Source organism: Borostomias antarcticus (assembly GCF_949987555.1).
Source record: "Borostomias antarcticus genome assembly, chromosome: 9".
In the NCBI taxonomy this organism is placed as follows: Eukaryota; Metazoa; Chordata; class Actinopteri; order Stomiiformes; family Stomiidae; genus Borostomias; species Borostomias antarcticus.
Window position 1 is genome coordinate 1,257,410 of NC_140242.1, and position 18,992 is coordinate 1,276,401.

The 18,992-nt window shown below is 49.7% G+C and overlaps 1 protein-coding gene across 1 annotated transcript; it reads right to left on the reverse strand.

Annotated features, from left to right (window-relative positions):
• Positions 1-5,341: 5,341 nt before the first annotated feature.
• Positions 5,342-17,849, reverse strand: mybl1 (v-myb avian myeloblastosis viral oncogene homolog-like 1; the record flags this gene model as incomplete). Its single annotated transcript, XM_084443494.1, has 15 exons — positions 5,342-5,473; positions 5,706-5,888; positions 6,963-7,064; positions 7,720-7,836; positions 8,812-8,926; positions 9,440-9,576; positions 9,685-10,092; positions 10,233-10,475; positions 11,006-11,116; positions 11,884-11,961; positions 12,605-12,800; positions 15,514-15,734; positions 16,828-16,920; positions 17,206-17,277; positions 17,748-17,849. Coding segments are annotated over 15 exons (2,310 nt in total), but the record flags the coding sequence as incomplete, so codon positions are not given.
• Positions 17,850-18,992: the final 1,143 nt, after the last annotated feature.

Below are 18,992 nucleotides of genomic sequence, written 5' to 3' on the forward strand. Positions count from 1 at the left end.
CGTTTCATAATGCAATGGGTGAGTGACCAAGCGAGAGGTTGAGTCAGTGAGAACGAGTCACTGCCAGACCTACAGAAGACACGGGTCACAGGACCGCTGCCAATAACCAATTAAGAAGCAGCGGCCCTTTTGCATCTCCCAAGCCTGATTGCAGGTCACACGATAACAATAGCCCAAGCCCTGCCCATACAAGAGGGCCAAGGGAAACAGATTGATGTAGTGCACATGTGTGTGTGTGTGTGTGTGTGTGTGTGTGTACTGCTGCTCCTCCAGCAGAAGGCAAGTCGCCGGGCATTGCACACCTCTTTTCGGGGGCAATTGAGTGAATGGGCCTGTAAAACCAACAGCCCCTGGGGACAATAGGACCCGGGGGCATTAAGTCACGGGTGAGTGGGCCCCTTTAGGGCCAGCAGCTGACCCTGTGGAGAGGCCTCTTGTTCTGGAACAGGGGACTCGTGTCCGCAGACCCCAGGCCAAGTTGACAGGACCTGACACACATACACACACTCACACACACACACACACACACACACACACACACACACACACACAGAGGGGAACAGGGATCTGCACTTTGCAGTCAACCACAGCCGTGGTCAATCCCCACCTCAGGTCCGCATAACGGCCACCCGCCTCACGACCATCTCCACCTGACCATCTCCACCTGACCATCTCCACCTGACCAGCGCTGCCGTCGCGGGGGACCCAAGCTGAGCTCAGGGAGGGGCAGACCGTAGCAGGCTCTGGAGAATCGGACTCCCCAGTCTGACGGTCAAATTTATCAGTAACTCCCCCGTGCTCTGGGTTGAGATTGTAACTGGGAGCTGGGGGGTCAGGGTTAGGGTTAGGGGTTGAGGTAAGGCTTCACACATGTTCTAAAAAGGCAGTAATCAGAGGCGTTTGTTTTGTTGCATAGTTCTTAGTTTTTAGTGGGAAAACGCTCTAAATCAACAGGCCCCAGAAATGCAACACACAGCGCTTTTTATTCACCCTTTTAAGTACATGGTTACAAAGGCAGTTGGCAGGAGGTCTATGGTACCTTGGTTATGAGTTCTGCAGAAAAATACTGTAAAATGTGAGAAAAAAAACATTGTGAGTTTTACATTTGTGATTTATGCAAAACTAAACATGATGACTGAACGGTCCAGCACACACTATGTATTAGTAATGCGTAACTATGACAACAACAACTGCTCCTACACATGTACTTGATTCCCTCATAACCTAGGGTTAGATGGCAAAGTGTTAACATACAAACATATGTTACATATCAGGAACTACAAACAGAACATTCACACAAAGTCAAACCAACAAATGGAACGCGGAGCAAACATATTTACACATTTAGCTGTTAAACATATCTCATACAAGCGTATGTATATGATAAAAACATGCAGTGAACTGTGCTGTTGATCTGTGGAGCTCTGTGAGGATACGTGGCTGATCCACTTAATCTCCTGACAAGATTCCCTTCTTATTCTCACATGTGTAATGCTGGATAATCCAGATTATGGAAGACCATCGCTGACAGGACTGTTTGGTTCAACTTCATAATTGTTCGTCGTGCTACAGAGAACTGAAATACTTCTGATTCAGTGAATTGCAAATGGTGATTACACATTATTACACATTCAACTCCAAATCCTTCATAACACCTGTAACATTAGAAGGACCGGGTCACTCAGACAGGGACGTTTGATGGTGGTTGAAGATGTGAGCATGGAGTTCGTAGCATCACAATCCACTGGTCTCACATGTCATGTGTGGATTGTGATTGCATCTCTAGTCTCTGTCCTAACTTCCACGCTTGCGTCCGACTGGAACACAGAAGCAGCTGATGCCCTCTGCTTCTCCCCAACGGTAAACATCAGAAATCTGCCAAACAGTTCCTTTTTCATGTCAGTGTTCAATTGTCAAATGTAGTAGTGAGACATTCATTTAAATCAAAACAAAAAGAGCAAGACCATCATCAGCACAAACACACAAACAAAACAACCAACACTTAAACGATGAGAAAAGTGCAATTTGTCTGATTAGAGGTTGGAGATGGAATCCTGCTACCTAACGAACAAACTCTGATTCCAGGTAAGACTGGTCTTACAACGTCAATAACGCAGTGATAAAACTACACAACAGGCTGCTTCTCTTCTGATCAAAGGAAGACTAAAATATAAGATGGATGAATGGCAGTGTACGTACATTTAAATCTAAATTTGGAGACATACTGTACTGTAAGTGAAAGGTAGCCAAATCTTTGATAGAGAGAAAATATAATTACTCAATAATGTATTTAACATTTTTATGTAGAAATAAATAAATTAGTAGACATTTAATAAATAGAACCTACTGTACTGCCTTTACACAAACAGCGAATCCTTATGAGCATGGGTATGAGCAGTCAGAAGACATGTGTATGGAATACATATGGTCAGAGTCGTATATGTAGAATATATTCAGTCATGAGACTCTGGGCTTCTGGTCCAACATGTGTCATCTTGATTAGATTCCTTCCTATAAGAGGTGACACAACAGACTGAGCGTAGATCAAAGCTTAGGGCCAAATACGACTTAGAGGCTCTTATTGGATTTCTCAATGGAAACTCAAGGTGTGTGATTGACAATTATATTAATATCTACGTTTTAGAGCTCATAATAATAAATAAAAGAGAAAAAAGAGAACATAAAAAGTACCCTTCCATTTTCAGTTTCTTCGCAGTTTCACGCTATGAAATACATTCAATAAATGTCTCAATTTGAGACCGCTAAAGGAAAAAGGTGGATGGCCTCGGAGCTGAAACGTTGTGATGTTGTGGAAACGATCCTTGTTGTAAGTGCTATCCAGATACCCCTAAACACTGACCTTCCTCTGCAGCAAACCCAACTCAGTAGTGCAATACTGACCGCCTCCTCTCGTTCCCACCACACTTCATATCAACAGGGTTTAGCTTTGTCAACCATACAGGGCACTTCTACAAACAAGCTGCAGAATATATACACACTGTATGTATATGAGTAAAGTTACTATACTTCATAAAATGTATTTTTCTTTTCTTTTTGTTTAAACAATATATTAACAATATAAAACTCAAAAGCAGCCAATGCTAGTAATAATAAAGTCTATTCCTACAGCCTAAGGTATGTGCAGGTTGTTGCAACATTATCAACTAGTGCAGAAGATCTAGTTTGTCCTATATCTGTACTCTCCTGTTACATGGCCAGGACAACAACTTGTGTGTGTTCAAAAAGACAAACCAAGCCAACGACGGCTACAGAAAAACACCTACTTGCAGATGTCAAAGTAAGCATTGAGGCAGTGACCCAGAAATATCATGACGGCTTCATAGGCAGTCTTGTGTTCTGTATTAACACGTTAATGTGCTGAGTGTTCTCACACACACACACACACACACACACTCGCTACCTACTCAGGGACTCACAAGAACCCAGTTTCACTCGGCTACACACACACACACACACACACACACAGACGTTAGTACAGAAGACAGGATGTCATCATGAGCAGTGCTTTTCTGCGTTCACTTACACTTTCAAAACTGACTCGCAATCTAAGTCGCCTAAACCGGATTGTCTACTTTAATCGGTCAAGAGGACAGAACGGGTGTAGCGCATGTCTCGGGAAGGGAGGGATGGATGGAAGGATGGATGGATGGATGGATGGATGGATGGATGGATGGATGGATGGATGGATGGATGGATGGATGGAAGGATGGAGGCAGGGATGAATGGATGGATGGATGGATGGATGGATGGATGGATGGATGGATGGATGGATGGATGGATGGATGGATGGATGGAAGGAAGGATGGATGGATGGAGGCAGGGATGAATCTAAAAATGTAGTTTGATGTAATGTACTGCTCTATATATGGCTCCGTGTGCTACTAACCCTGCTCTGCCTCCCCTCTCCCTAGTGCCTCTCTCTCTCTCCCTCCTATCTTCTAACCAGGTCCAGTGGATGCCCCACTGTCACCAGCAGACCACCCTGAGTCCGATAGATACCCCTGTGTCTGCTGCAGATGTCGTAACAAATTAGTTAACACACACACACGTACACACAGACATACAACAGTCCACTTCCGGCTTTAGGCCTGGGCCCAGTACCCCCTACCCCTCACCCTAACCCGGGTCCGTATCCTCTTCCTACCCCAACCCTACCCCTGACCCCTGCCTCTACCTGGACCCAGGCACACTCACACACACACTGACATACACCAGTCCTGGGCTCAGATCCCCTTCCCCTCACCCTAACCCGGGTCCGTATCCTTTTCCTACCCCCCACCCTACCCCAACCCCTGCCTCTATCGGGGCCCAGGCACGCACACACACACACACACATTAGTGTTTGCCACACCTCTCCCATGATGCTCTTAGCCTTTCTTGCTCTGAAAATGTAGTTTGACGTAATGTATTGCTCTATATATGGCTCCGTGTGCTACTAACCCTGTTCTGCCTCCCCTCTCCCTAGTGCCTCTCTCTCTCCCTCCTATCTTCTAACCAGGTCCAGTGGATGCCCCACTGTCACCAGTAGACCACCCTGAGTCCGATAGATACCCCTGTGTCTGCTGCAGATGTCGTAGCAAATTAGTTAACACACACACACGCACACACAGACATACAACAGCCCACTTCCGGCCTTAGGCCTGGGTCCAGTACCCCCTTCCCCTCACCCTACCCCGGGTCCGTATCCTCTTCCTACCCCAACCCTACCCCTGACCCCTGCCTCTACCTGGACCCAGGCACACTCACACACACACTGACATACACCAGTCCTGGGCTCAGATCCCCTTCCCCTCACCCTAACCCGGGTCCGTATCCTTTTCCTACCCCCCACCCTACCCAAACCCCTGCCTCTATCTGGGCCCAGGCACATTTATGCACACACAGACATACACCAATGTTTGCCATGTCTCTCCTATGATGTTATTAGCCTCTCTTACTCTGAAAATGTAATTTAATGTTATTTATTGCTCTATAAATGTTCTTAGCCGGTAGACAAACATACTCCAGGAGCTTGCTCGATCGCCTCGTTGAGAGGGGTCAGGGAAGAATTTTTACAGCTCACTTATCTGGCCCCCGGGTGATTACTGTTTTTTTGCTTCCCTCTGGAATATGTAGGGGTGGGTCGTATGCCCACCTCCCTTGTTCTCTGTAAAGCGCATTGTGTTGCCTCGTGGTATGAAATGCGCTATATAAATAAAGCTTTGATTGATTGATTGATTGAATGGATGGAAGGAAGGATGGATGGATGGAGGCAGGGGTGAATGGATGGATGGATGGATGGAAGGAAGGATGGATGGAAGGATGGATGGATGGAAGGCGTTCAGAGGACGAGGGCCCTCGAGGGGCAGCTGGTGGACGGGTAGGTGGTGCCGAGGTACTGCCGGGCCTGCTCCGTCATGATCAGCTGGTCCTCCGTCTTCCCATAAAGCACTGCTTCCCACTCGTTCTTCCCCTGCGGGAGAGGAGAGAGGTCGTTAAGCCCCCGTGCCGACATGAACAGACGCTACTGCGTCCGGGTTCGTTCATTCAGACGGTCCTCAGGGGTGGAGCTGAGGCCAGGTTTATCTGACTGTGAGGACCGACCGTTTCTCTCTCTGCCCGACCAGCTGGAGAACATCAGGACCACAGGTGAAGAAGTTACACGACCTGCGTGCGTGTGTGTGTGTGTGTGTGTGTGTGTGTACCTGGCCGGGTGTGTGATGCGGGGTCGTGCTCTGGGAGGGGTGGGGTTTCTTCCCGCGAGGGCTGGAGAGGCGCTGATGTGGCGGGCAGGAGGACCCAGGGGACGCTCGGTGTTGGGCGCGCTCCTCTGGCTTGGGGAGGGGGGTCATGAGTAAGGAGCCGGTCAGGAGGGTCTCGTCTGGGACCTGGAGAGGCGTGTGTGTGTGTGTGTGTGTGTGGGGGGTGAGAGTACGGTTATTAAACTCATAAATACACTGTTGAATAGAAGTGATCCAGGGCACGCCAGGAGAGTTCCAAATGACTTTGATTTCCTTCATTAATTCAACAATGTTTGGGTTGGTCGCTAGCCACACGCTCAGACCGAGTTCCCATTTCGTTTCACTTCATTATTCAGTCTGAATACGATCCTGTCGCAGACGTTTTCCCAAATGGGCGTCGTCGAAGGAGCCCACAGTGATTAATCCTAACCAATCACGTTGCGCAGTTTAATTCAAAGGATGCATTCAAAGGAATGGCCGGGTTGGAATTCCAACCTAGAAATCGCTCTGGATGACAGCCTTTCCACACCCTGAAATCGCATTTCGAAAATGCGAAAATGTAGATTCAAGGGCTGCGACCAGGCTGGTTGTTCACCAGATTTTTCACATGAATTAAATCAAAGACTAGTTTTACTCTCCTAGTGTGCACTTGATCACTTGTATTTAGTGTGTATTTGTTCGTGTGCTAGGGTCGCTGCACCCTGGATAAACTAGCATGGCTGTTCAGGCACCCATATATTTTCATAGCAAATACACTGGTTGATTACATAATCATGGCATGTACATTTGAGTAGGGCTGGGTATCGAGTCGAATTTCAAGAATCGATTCGATTCTGATTCACAAGGTTCGGAATCGATTATCCCGATTCAATTCGATTCGATTCAATATCGATTCGGTTAGTGTTATTAAAACCTGTTTTTTTTTTTTTAGCTGTAACCTTAATTACAAGACTGCCAAGTTATGCAACACATCAATACTAGGGCTGGGTATCGATACTGATTTCCAAAAATGAATGAATGAATCATAGAATTAATAATTAACTATTAATTCCTTCATTTATTAATTCATTCATTAAATAAAAGATCGATTTTGGGATTCATGAATCGATTCTGAATTATTTGATTCAGAATCGATGAATCAATTTTTTAAACCCAGCCCTACATTTGAGCAGCATAGGCCGGCGGCCGGCGGGATCACCCAGCGGTCCCAGAGCCACCTGCCTGGGCGTGGTTGAGCTGGTCCTGGAAGCGCTGGCCGCTGAGCCAGTCCTTCCCCCAGGGGTCCAACACCAGGGACTTGCGGACCTTCCTGGCAGGAGTTTCCTGCAGACAGACAACATCCCTGTTAGAGTCAAAATATATTTCTGATCTGCTCATATGCTATGAACCATCCAGACCCCTCAGGTCGTCTGGCACAGGTCTGCTTTCTGTCCCCAGAGTTAAAACAAAACATGGAGAAGCAGCGTTCAGTTTTTATGCTCCACATATCTGGAACAAACTTCCAGAAAACTGCAGGTCTGCTGCAACTCTTGGTTCTTTTAAAACAAGCCTGAAGACTTTTCTTTTTGCCACTGCTTTCTAAGAGGAGTTATGTTTATCAGTATACTGCACTGTAACTTTTATTCCTGTATTCTATTTGTCCTGCTTTTTGTTTTAAATGTCTATAATGACTTGCTTTTTGTTTTAATGCTTTTAATGTCTCATGTAAAGCACCTTGAATTTGCCCTGTGGCTGAAATGTGCTATATAAATAAACTTGCCTTGCCTTGCCTAGAGTGAACCCTACAGTTTAGGTGACATCTGTTTAAACGTCTGTTATCTGTTCCAAGTTGTTATTCCACTTAACAGTAGTGGTCGTGCTGGATTTAAGAGCCTACGTGTGGTTTAAATACCAGGATGTACATGTTGACTCTGTTAGGACCAGTTTACAGCTTGTTTCTTGGCGGTTGTTCTGCGGAGCTCCACAGGAGGTCACCTACGTCGTGTTTCCAGGTCCTGAACTCTGGCTGGAGGTCCGCTCTGGTGAAGATGTCTGCTCCGGTCTCACGCTTTAAAACCTCCCTGATGTCCTCCTCCAGGAAGGCCAGGGGCTGGGGCTAGGACACACGCACGAACACAGATAAGAACACAGAGATGAACACAGAGATGAACACAGAGATGATCACAGATAAGAACACAGAGATGAACACAGATAAGAACACAGAGATGAACACAGATAAGAACACAGAGATGAACACAGATAAGAACACAGAGATGAACACAGATAAGAACACAGAGATGAACACAGAGATGAACACAGATAAGAACACAGAGATGAACACAGATAAGAACACAGAGATGAACACAGATAAGAACACAGAGATGAACACAGATAAGAACACAGATAAGAACACAGAGATGAACACAGATAAGAACACAGAGATGAACACAGATATAAACACAGATAAGAACACAGAGATGAACACAGATAAGAACACAGAGATGAACACAGATAAGGACACAGAGATGAACACAGAGATGAACACAGAGATGAACACAGAGATGAACACAGATAAGAACACAGAGATGAACACAGAGATGAACACAGATAAGAACACAGAGATGAACACAGAGATGAACACAGAGATGAACACAGATAAGGACACAGAGATGAACACAGATAAGAACACAGAGATGAACACAGAGATGAACACAGAGATGAACACAGAGATGAACACAGAGATGAACACAGAGATGAACACAGATAAGGACACAGAGATGAACACAGAGATGAACACAGAGATGAACACAGAGATGAACACAGATAAGAACACAGATATAAACACAGATAAGGACACAGAGATGAACACAGAGATGAACACAGATAAGGACACAGAGATGAACACAGAGATGAACACAGATATGAACACAGAGATGATCACAGAGATGAACACAGATAAGAACACAGAGATGAACACAGATATGAACACAGAGATGAACACAGAGATGAACACAGAGATGAACACAGGCAGACGTCTCACACACACCATGACGCACGCAGACACAAACCTAAATCAGATCAACACACTCACCACCATCTTTAGAGGCCCGTGCATCTTCTCCTGGAAGGCCAGAGCGTTCTTAAAGGGGGTGGGAGTTCTGGGGGCGGGGCCCGAGATGGACCTCCGGATCTTAGGGGTCCGGAAACTGAGGAGGAGAGACAGCGGGTGAGAGAGAGAGAGAGAGAGAGAGAGAGAGAGAGAGAAGGGGAGAGAGAGAGAGAGAAGGGGAGAGAGAAGGGGAGAGAGAGAAAGAGAGAGAGAGAGAGAGAGAGAGAGGGGAAAAGAGAGTGAGAGAGAGCGAGAGAGGGATGGAGAGAGAGAGAGAGAAGGAGAGAGAGAGAAGGGGAGAGAGAGAAAGAGAGAGAGAGAGAGAGAGAGAGAGAGAGAGAGGGGAAAAGAGAGTGAGAGAGAGCGAGAGAGGGATGGAGAGAGAGAGAGAAGGAGAGAGAGAGAAGGGAAGAGAGAGAAAGAGAGAGAGAAGGGGAGAGAGAGAAAGAGAGAGAGAGAGAAGGGGAGAGAGAGAAAGAGAGAGAGAGAGAGACAGAGAGAAAGAGCTTTAACACTGAGCATAATGCTCATTACAAAACGATGCACCAAAAAAATATGTGAGCAAGAACAGAACCAAGATGTGACCCTGCAGTTGACAGAACTCTCTTACCCAGCATTCTCCTTCTGGTGCTTGGGCGTGGTCTCCTTCTGCAGGGGCGTGTTCAGACACTTCTGGCCGCACAGCGGGGTGGAGGTGAGGGCGGGGTGGTCCAGGCTCAGGAGCTCGCCCTCCGACGTGTTGAAAAACTGGGGACAGCGAACACGGAAGCGTTAGCCCGGCGAGCTTACCGCTGAAGCGCCACGTTTGGCTAGGAGGCGGCGCGCGGTAGGAGGCGAGGATTTCGGACGCCGTACCCGTGACGGTGAAAAGGGCAGCGCTTTCGTGGGGGTCTTCCTGGGGGAGGAGTCGGTGCTGGTGTCCAGGAAGGAGGTGCAGGTCCTTTCTCGCACGGGTGACTGCCCCCCCCTCTCTCTCCTCTTCCTCCTCACCCCCCCCGTGGACGGCGGCAGGCTGGGTCTGGGCGTGGCGCTCTGGTGGTGCTGGTGGGGGGGCGGGGCTGCCTTGTACGAGCCGAACGGAGCGCAGTGCTTTCCCAGAGAGGAGATGGCGTTGGTGGTGTTTAGGGTGTAGCCCGGGCCCTCTGAGGTCCTCTCTGGGGGCGCGTAGCCCCCCTGGGCGTGTTTCGGCGGGGTCCCGACGTCCGACAGGTCGAAGCTGGACACCTCGCCCCACGCCACAGGGTCCTGGAGAGCCAGACACATCTACAGTAGATTTTCAATACATCCACGTTCTAGGTCGGGTACTTCTAGATTATTGATACACAACTCCTCCTTGATCACGCACATAATCGCAATACACACACACACGCACGCACACACAACACACTTTTACACCCGCTCACCGAGTCGATGAGCTCCATGGTCTCGGCGAACTCGGGGATGGTCTGCAGGGTGGAGAGCACGGCGCCGGCCTCCGCCGCCAGGAACTTGCTGGGGGAGACGTGGAGCTGAGGCCCCACCCCCGGCCGGCCCTCCTCGCCGGCGCCGCCACCCCTCCAGCCATCCTGCTCCTCCAGGCTGCTGACGCTGGCGGTCCGGGCGTCGTCGGACATGCTGTCGGACCAACTGGCGTAGTGGTCGGCGCTCTGAGGGACAGGAGCGGGAGGGGGGGAGGGGGGGTTAGAGGTGGTGGGGGCAGCGTTACACCCCGAGGCCAGCGGACGGGACTGGCCGGAGGTATGCGGAGAGGGGAGGGGGTCGGACGGTGACGAGGAGGGTGACGGAAGTCATAAGAAGAGAAGAGGGGTCGAAATCGAAGCCTCCGCGCGCCCCACAGCTGGCTGAGGTGAGGCGGGGGCGCTGCTCAGAGGGTAGGGGGGCGGGGACAGGGAGGGGGTTAACGGGGACCCAGAGGATGATGGGGGTGCGCGGGTGGGGGGGATGAGGGGGCTGGGAGGAGGGAGGTGAGATGGGAAGCGTTGCTGCTACAGCGTTACTACTACTACTACTACTACAACTACTACTACTACTACTACTACAGCATGTTAAGCTACATGCTCTCACACACACACACACACACACGCCAATGCATGTATGTATGTAGGCTGTCCTCACACATACATGTGCGGGCTATGCTATGTGTGTGTGTGTGTGTGCGTGTGTGTTAAACTCTTACACACGGGTCTCTGCCCTGCGCCTGTCTTCGGACTTCGGCCTCCGCTGACATTAGCAGCAGCTCAAGCTCCTTAATTCTCTGCTCTCTGTCTGGGTCATGGAGGCTGGACGGCTGGAACGAACACATGTGGGGAGGAGGAGAGAGGAGGAGGAGAGGAGAGGAGGAGGAGGAGGAGAGGAGGATGGAGGAGAGGAGGGGGAGGATGGAGGAGAGGAGGAGAGGAGAGGAGAGGAGGAGGAGAGGAGGAGGAGGAGAGGAGGATGGAGGAGAGGAGGATGGAGGAGAGGAGGGGAGGAGGAGGAGGAGGAGAGGAGGAGAGAGGAGGAGGAGAGGAGGAAGAGGAGAGGAGGATGGAGTAGAGGAGGATGGAGGAGAGGAGGAGGAGGAGAGGAGGGGAGGAGGAGGAGGAGAGGAGGATGGAGGAGAGGAGGGGAGGAGGAGAGGAGGAGAGGAGAGGAGGGGAGGAGGAGGAGGAGAGGAGGATGGAGGAGAGGAGGGGAGGAGGAGAGGAGGAGAGGAGGGGAAGAGGGGAGGAGGACAGAGGGAGTCAGGAAAGGAAGGCGGGGAAGGAAAGGAGGAGACAAAGTTTTACTCACAAACGACTCAAGACTTGACCCTCGGCCTTGGTCCAGAAAACAGCGTGTTAATAAGGTCACACCAAGGAGAAAACAGTGTGTTCAGACCCACGTGTTAATGAGGTCACACCAAGGAGAAAACAGTGTGTTCAGACCCACGTGTTAATAAGGTCACACCAAGGAGAAAACAGTGTGTTCAGACCCACGTGTTAATGAGGTCACACCAAGAGTAAGAGAAGTACAGAAGAGAAGCTTTGGGAGGGTAGGAGAGAGTGAGAGGGGGGTAGACAGTCATCCACTCACTGATAGGAAGCTGGAGGAGTCAGGGAGGGTGTCCAGGAGGGGTCCACTGGGAGGGCCATATGGACCGTATCCACCAAGCTGCAACACCACGGAACAGACCAATGAAAAACAAGTCTCCAAGTTGCCAACAAAACACACCATGGCCACATGTCTCTACATGGTCTATGGCTTGTGAACCCTGGCCTCGTGACACCATCCTGATCTCACTATCAGTCTGCATCCACAGATCAGTCTGGACTTCCCCCTATCCCCAACAATTATTCTCAACATTATGTTTTGACCGGGCCAATCAGGGACTGTGTTCTGACTGCTGTTCCGCCCCCCCAGTAGAACGTAGCCCCTGATTGGTTCCCGTAGCAAAACAGCCTCCCGAAGCAACGAGCAGTAACATTAACCTTAGTAGAATAAACACAGACATAAGTGCAGTTATTGCAGAAATAGACTCAATAATCAGTTAAACAAGAACAAGAGTTTCTCGGAATAAAATACATTTTCGCCATTCTTCTGACTGGCTTCTTCCGATTGGCTGAAGGAGTTAATCTGTCAAGGTAAGTACTCCCGGCCACAATAATCATTGAAGATAGGAGCCAGACTGATCCACAGCGTGAGACAGGATGTGAGCTCGCTGGATCAGGACGGTCTTACGAGGCTATGTGAACCCTGCAATAGCGCCAAATAAAGTAGTGTTGAATGTTACTGTTAGAGGCTGTTAGAGGCTGACCTGTGCTCCGGTCGTGGTCAGCGGACTGTGGTGGTGGTGGGGGGAGTCTGGGGGCGGGGCGCAGGCGCGGGGGTGGCGTCTCCTCACCCCCCCGTGGACAGAGGCGAAGCCCCGGCAGCCATCTTGCAGGTAGCCCTCATGCTCCACCTTCCGCCTCATGGTGGAGTTCCAGTGGTTCTTGATGGAGTTGTCTGTCCTGTTAGGGCAGGGGTCAAGGGTCAGCGACCTTTACTATCAGAAAATACATTATTGGGCAAAAAATAAATAAAAAATCTGACTGGAGACGCACTCCTTTTCAAATATGTCTATATATGTTTATCATTATTTATCATTATTTAGTATTCTCAGATGTTCGGCACTATTTGTTCTGAAATCTTCTGTTATTTATCTTGTTAAGAGGCTATTCGAACATTAAGAGGCTATTCGAACATTAAGAGGCTATTCGAACATTAAGAGGCTATTCGAACATTAAGAGGCTATTCGAACATTAAGAGGCTATTCGAACATTAAGAGGCTATTCGAACATTAAGAGGCTATTCGAACATTAAGAGGCTATTCGAACATTAAGAGGCTATTCGAACATTAAGAGGCTATTCGAAATAAATGAAATAATTCAATCAAAAACTCATTTGAGCCTTATAATGAAGGCAGTGTTTCCCCTAGATGTGTGGTGGTGTCACCCAGGGGGGGGACATTAGAGGGAGGGGGTCTGGTGGTGTCACCCAGGGGGGACGCATTAGAGGGAGGAGGTCTGGTGGTGTCACCCAGGGGGGACACATGAGAGGGAGGAGGTCTGGTGGTGTCACCCAGGGGGGACACGTTAGAGGGAGGAGGTCTGGTGGTGTCACCCAGGGGGGGGACATTAGAGGGAGGAGGTCTGGTGGTGTCACCCAGGGGGGGGGCATTAGAGGGAGGTCTGGTGGTGTCACCCAGGGGGGGGACATTAGAGGGAGGAGGTCTGGTGGTGTCACCCAGGGGGGACATTAGAGGGAGGAGGTCTGGTGGTGTCACCCAGGGGGGACACGTTAGAGGGAGGAGGTCTGGTGGTGTCACCCAGGGGGGGGACGTTAGAGGGAGGAGGTCTGGTGGTGTCACCCAGGGGGGGGACATTAGGGGGAGGAGGTCTGGTGGTGTCACCCAGGGGGGACACGTTAGAGGGAGGAGGTCTGGTGGTGTCACCCAGGGGGGGGGGCATTAGAGGGAGGAGGTCTGGTGGTGTCACCCAGGGGGGACACGTTAGAGGGAGGAGGTCTGGTGGTGTCACCCAGGGGGGACATTAGAGGGAGGAGGTCTGGTGGTGTCACCCAGGGGGGACACGTTAGAGGGAGGAGGTCTGGTGGTGTCACCCAGGGGGGACACATTAGAGGGAGGAGGTCTGGTGGTGTCACCCGGGGGGGGGGGCATTAGAGGGAGGAGGTCTGGTGGTGTCACCCAGGGGGGACACATTAGAGGGAGGAGGTCTGGTGGTGTCACCCAGGGGGGACACGTTAGAGGGAGGAGGTCTGGTGGTGTCACCCAGGGGGGGGGCATTAGAGGGAGGAGGTCTGGTGGTGTCACCCAGGGGGGGGACACGTTAGAGGGAGGAGGTCTGGTGGTGTCACCCAGGGGGGCACATTAGAGGGAGGAGGTCTGGTGGTGTCACCCAGGGGGGACACATTAGAGGGAGGAGGTCTGGTGGTGTCACCCAGGGGGGGGGCATTAGAGGGAGGAGGTCTGGTGGTGTCACCCAGGGGGGGGGCATTAGAGGGAGGAGGTCTGGTGGTGTCACCCAGGGGAGAGAGGGACTCTGGAGTAAGTAAGTAAGTAAGTAAGTAAGTACGTTTTATTTATATAGCGCCTTTCACAGCACGAATGCACAGAGCGCTTTACAATACAAATAACACCTAAAAAGGGAAGAAAGTGCGACATACAAAATACAATACATACAAAATACAAGGCAATTACGACATACAAAATACATTACAAGGCAGTTACAAAGTACAGTACGAGGCAGTTACAGTTACCAGGGGAGGGGAGGGGGGAGGGAATTACCATACAGGCAGCCAGCCTCGACATGCAGCCATACAATCGGCGCGGAGGTGTTGAGCAGCAAACACTTCATTTCCTTCATTCTGGTGAATTTCTATGCACCAATTTGCAATGATAAATTAAAATTAAAATGTTAAAAAATAAAAAAGTTATTCATTTCCATATCATTTTTTTGTCAAACCCAGAGAGCCACTGTGGAGGGGTTAAAGAGACGCAGAGGTTAGGGTTAGGGTTAGGTTAGGGTTAGGAGGTTGCAGACCCCTGTGTTTGGGGGAGGTGACGCAGTGAGAGCTACAGCTGGGGTCGGAGGTCAGACCAACGCTTACAACACAGCAACGTGCACAGCAGCTGTTGACATTCATTTGTCACATTATTGGGGCGGCTGTAGCTCCGTTGGTAGAGCGGGTAGTTCAATGATCGAAGGGTCAGTGGTTCGAATCCCAGCTCCGACTGTCCACATGTCGAAGTGTCCTTGAGCAAGACACCTAACCCCAAATTGCTCCCAATGAGCAGGTTAGCACCTTGCATGGCAGCTACCGCCATTGGCGTGTGAATGTGTGTGTGAATGGGTCCCTCCCTCTCTCCCTCTAATGTGTCCCCCATGAGAGGACATTGTAAAGCACTTTGAGTGCCACTAAGGTGGAAAAGCGCTATATAAATGCAGTCCATTTACATGAAGGCTCAACAAGATACGACAAAGACAATGAGGACACCTCAGACTACTAAGCTGCATCCTACACCTGTCTCAGGTAGAGACCATGCCCCAGAACGGTGTGTGTGTGGGGGGGGAGTGCGTGTGTGTGTGTGTGTGTGTGTGTGTGTGTGTGTGTGTGTGTGTGTGTGTGTGTGTGTGTGTGTGTGTGTGTGTGTGTGTGCGTTACCTTCCGGGCAGCAGCTTGGAGATCTCCGCCCAGCGGTTGCCCAGGCGTTTGTGTGCGTCGTAGATGATGCGGTCCTCTTCCTGCGTCCAGGAGGACTTCTTGACCTCGGGGTTCAGGTGGTTGTGCCAGCGCTCGCGACACTGCTTCCCGATGCGCCCCTGCAGGTGCTTGGCGATCACCGACCAGCGCTTGGGGCCGTACTTGTGCACAAGGTCGATGACCTGTGGGGACACACGAGCACGCACGTGGACACGGAGTGAGAGAGGACAGACGAACACGCAGTTTTCTGAAAATACACCCCTTGGATTGTGTGTGTGTAACAGCCCTATGGGCACTGCCATGCAAGAGGCTGGCGCTCAGGCCAGGGAGAATGCACAGAATGCAGCTTTGGGGGGGTGGAGCTGGTCGGCTGCCTCTGTCATAAGTCAGGAATCTGGTGATTTCATCTCTGTTGTGCGTCTCTAGGGCTTTGCCAGAACAACCCGATCGCAGATTATGTGTTGGGAAGGCCAATATTTTGCAAGACCAAGAAACCATTCTTTCCTGCAGTCAATACATCATGTAAGTTCCATTTAAGGAATGCATTTGTCACTTTCCAGTGAGCAGAGATATGGCCAACTCCTAGCCAGTCTCACGACTAGAGGCGTGGGAAAAGTTTGAGCAATAGCAGTTGCTCTGTTCCTGTGTGCTGTAGGCCTAACAAAGGCTGTAACGTTTTGACGTGAAATGGCAAACCTATTGAGGTATTGTCATGTGTTCCCTCCCTCTCGTGGCATATCCCTGGCGTTCTCCGTCGTTTCTCCCCCTCCGATACCTGTTTCACCACAGGTTGTCCCTCCCTCCGCGGGTGCGTTCATATTCAGCGAACATGGCAAACGTTCGCAAACTATTTAAAACTTTTTTTCAACTAGCTTTGTGTTCGCTGTAAACGTTTACAACCATAAGCGAACGGTCTGAAAAGGTAGTGTAGTAAACAAAGAAGTAGGTAGAAGTAGGTAGTGAGCCAAAATGGACGCTGGACTGAGGGAAATTTCATTGAGTGAATGAACTGAATACCGGAGTGCCCTTTGACCTCTAAGTTAGGTTGCAGCACGCTACAGTATGTACTAGCAGGACAATATCCAAAATACCATCATCCAGAAACTCATCGTTGATCAGGAGCGGGTGTGAGTATCTGTCTATGTTTAATGCAAACAACTCTTAAAAAGCCATTCAAATTTCACTGCTCAAAGCAAACATATTCGCCGCGAACATCAGCGTCTGTTGGCTGAACGTGAAGGCAGGCCACGCCCGGCCACGCCCGTCTCCTCTTACCCTCTGATCCTCCTCCTTTGTCCAGGGACCTTTCACCAGCTCCGGGTTGAGCACCTTCTGCCAGCGGTGCTGACACTGGCCATCTGTCCTCCCCTGCGACACACACACACACACACACACACACACACACGCACAAGGATTCACACACATAAGGATTCAAGGATGTTTATTTCTCATACTATGTACAAGATACAGGTACCATGTGACAGTGAAATGCACACACACACACACACAAACCCCCCCCACACACACACACACACAAGAAGACCCTCATCACTAACCCATGCAGCTGTAGTGTACAACCCTGTCATACTTAATATACTTGCATACACTGTAGTGAGTGGTACAGAGGTCAGAGTGCATGCAGGCTGGACTTACAGGAAAGCAATTGGAAAGTAATTTCCAGGAGTCGGTTCCATGCTGCTCAATCAGCTTCTTCAGCCTTTCATCCTAAAATAGAAAAACAGAAAGAAACGAGGACAGAGATGAGGAGAGAGAGAGAGATGAGGAGAGAGAGAGAGAGAGAACGAGAAAGCAATGAGAGAGGCAGAGAGGAGAGAGAAGGAGAGAGAGGGAGAGAGCGCGATTAGGGGAGAAAGAGAGAGAGAGAGATGAGGAGACAGAGACAGCGAGGAGCCGGCCTTCCTGAAAAAGCTTCTTTTATCTACAGCGCTTGAGTACAGAAAACGCCCCGTCCACTTCCCCTTAACACAGGAAGCACCAGGACTTACAGCTTACGATCTAGCAGATTGCAGTAATCACTGTGAAAGACACGGTATGTGCTACAGTTCAGAACATAATACAACACTGTCATAACAGTGAAAAGCTCAAAGAAATGCTACACAAACGTGCACACATGCTAGAGGGCAAAAAAGCAACGTTCAAAATCAGGCCCACTCATGTGCCTCTTATAAAGGTACCTCGTCTCGAGACCATTTGACCTTGCACAGCGGCTTCTTCTCTTTGCTTTTATCCTTACTCTCTGGGTCTGTAGAGTGCAGTTCTTCATCCTCGTCTTCACTGAACGAGAGAAGAGACAGAGTGTGAGAGAAAGGGAGAGAGAGGGAGGGAGAGAGAGAGAGAAAAGGAAGGGGAGAGAGAATTTTAAGACGGGAGGAATTGAGAGAGGAATTAGCCTACTGCAAATGTGCGAAACCTTTTAAGGCTCTAAATATTCTCTACACGTGTCAAAAGCTACTCGTAGCTAAGCTCGCACAGCCCTGTGAGTTATACATGGATGTTAACAGAATGATTCATGAGTGGTACTTCTGAGTTGACTCATGGAACTATTGGCATCATACAGGTATAATAATAGAATATATAACTGACTGGCAAGGCATTATCTAGTGCAATGAATGAATGGAGGTCAGGTGGAGCAGACTGACAGCGTTGGACGAAGGTGAAGCCAGTCTCAGTGATTGTGGAGGGAAATCAGCAGAGCTTTGTACTAAACACAACATTCCTGACCATAATTAGACTAGCCTTTCCCACTAGATCAGACGCGGATAGTCAGAGTCTGTGCCTTTTGGCTTCCCAGCAAACACGCATCGTCAGGGAGACGTTCAGATCATGTCTTAATAACGTCCGTCGGTCCAGAACCCCATTTGTACGTCTGCTGGACCCCCTCAATATTCAAACGTCTAGCTTGGACCCCTCTAAGACGTCTGTGGACGTGCAAAACGGGTTCAATATCTGAACGTTAAAAAAAAACATTAATTCTGGCTCCTAATTGGATGTCTTTGGACGTCCGAAAAAGACAAAAAAGACATCTAAAAGACGTCTTTTAGACGTGTCTTTGCTCAGTGGGTTATAAGACACTGCAGGTATGGGTAGTCATGCTGGAACAGCCTTGCTGGGGCAACTTCCACATTCCAGCACCCCTGTTTTTTCCATGAGGTCTATAAAGCAGGACCTGCCCCTCAAGACCCACAGCTCTCCTCAGGAAACACGGCAACACAAACTCAAACTCAGCCTCGGCCTTCTCCAGCCTTCACCAGGCGAGCGAGGGAAAGTGCGTCTGTGAGACTCTTCTGTTCATAGAAATGTCTTGTTGCCGGGCAACACTTCCTGGGTGGCGTCACGTCGCGCCAGGGTAGAACATTTAATAAACAAGGAGGAGACCTGGAGACGGCTGTTGCCACGGGTTACCTCAGAACAAACCTGAA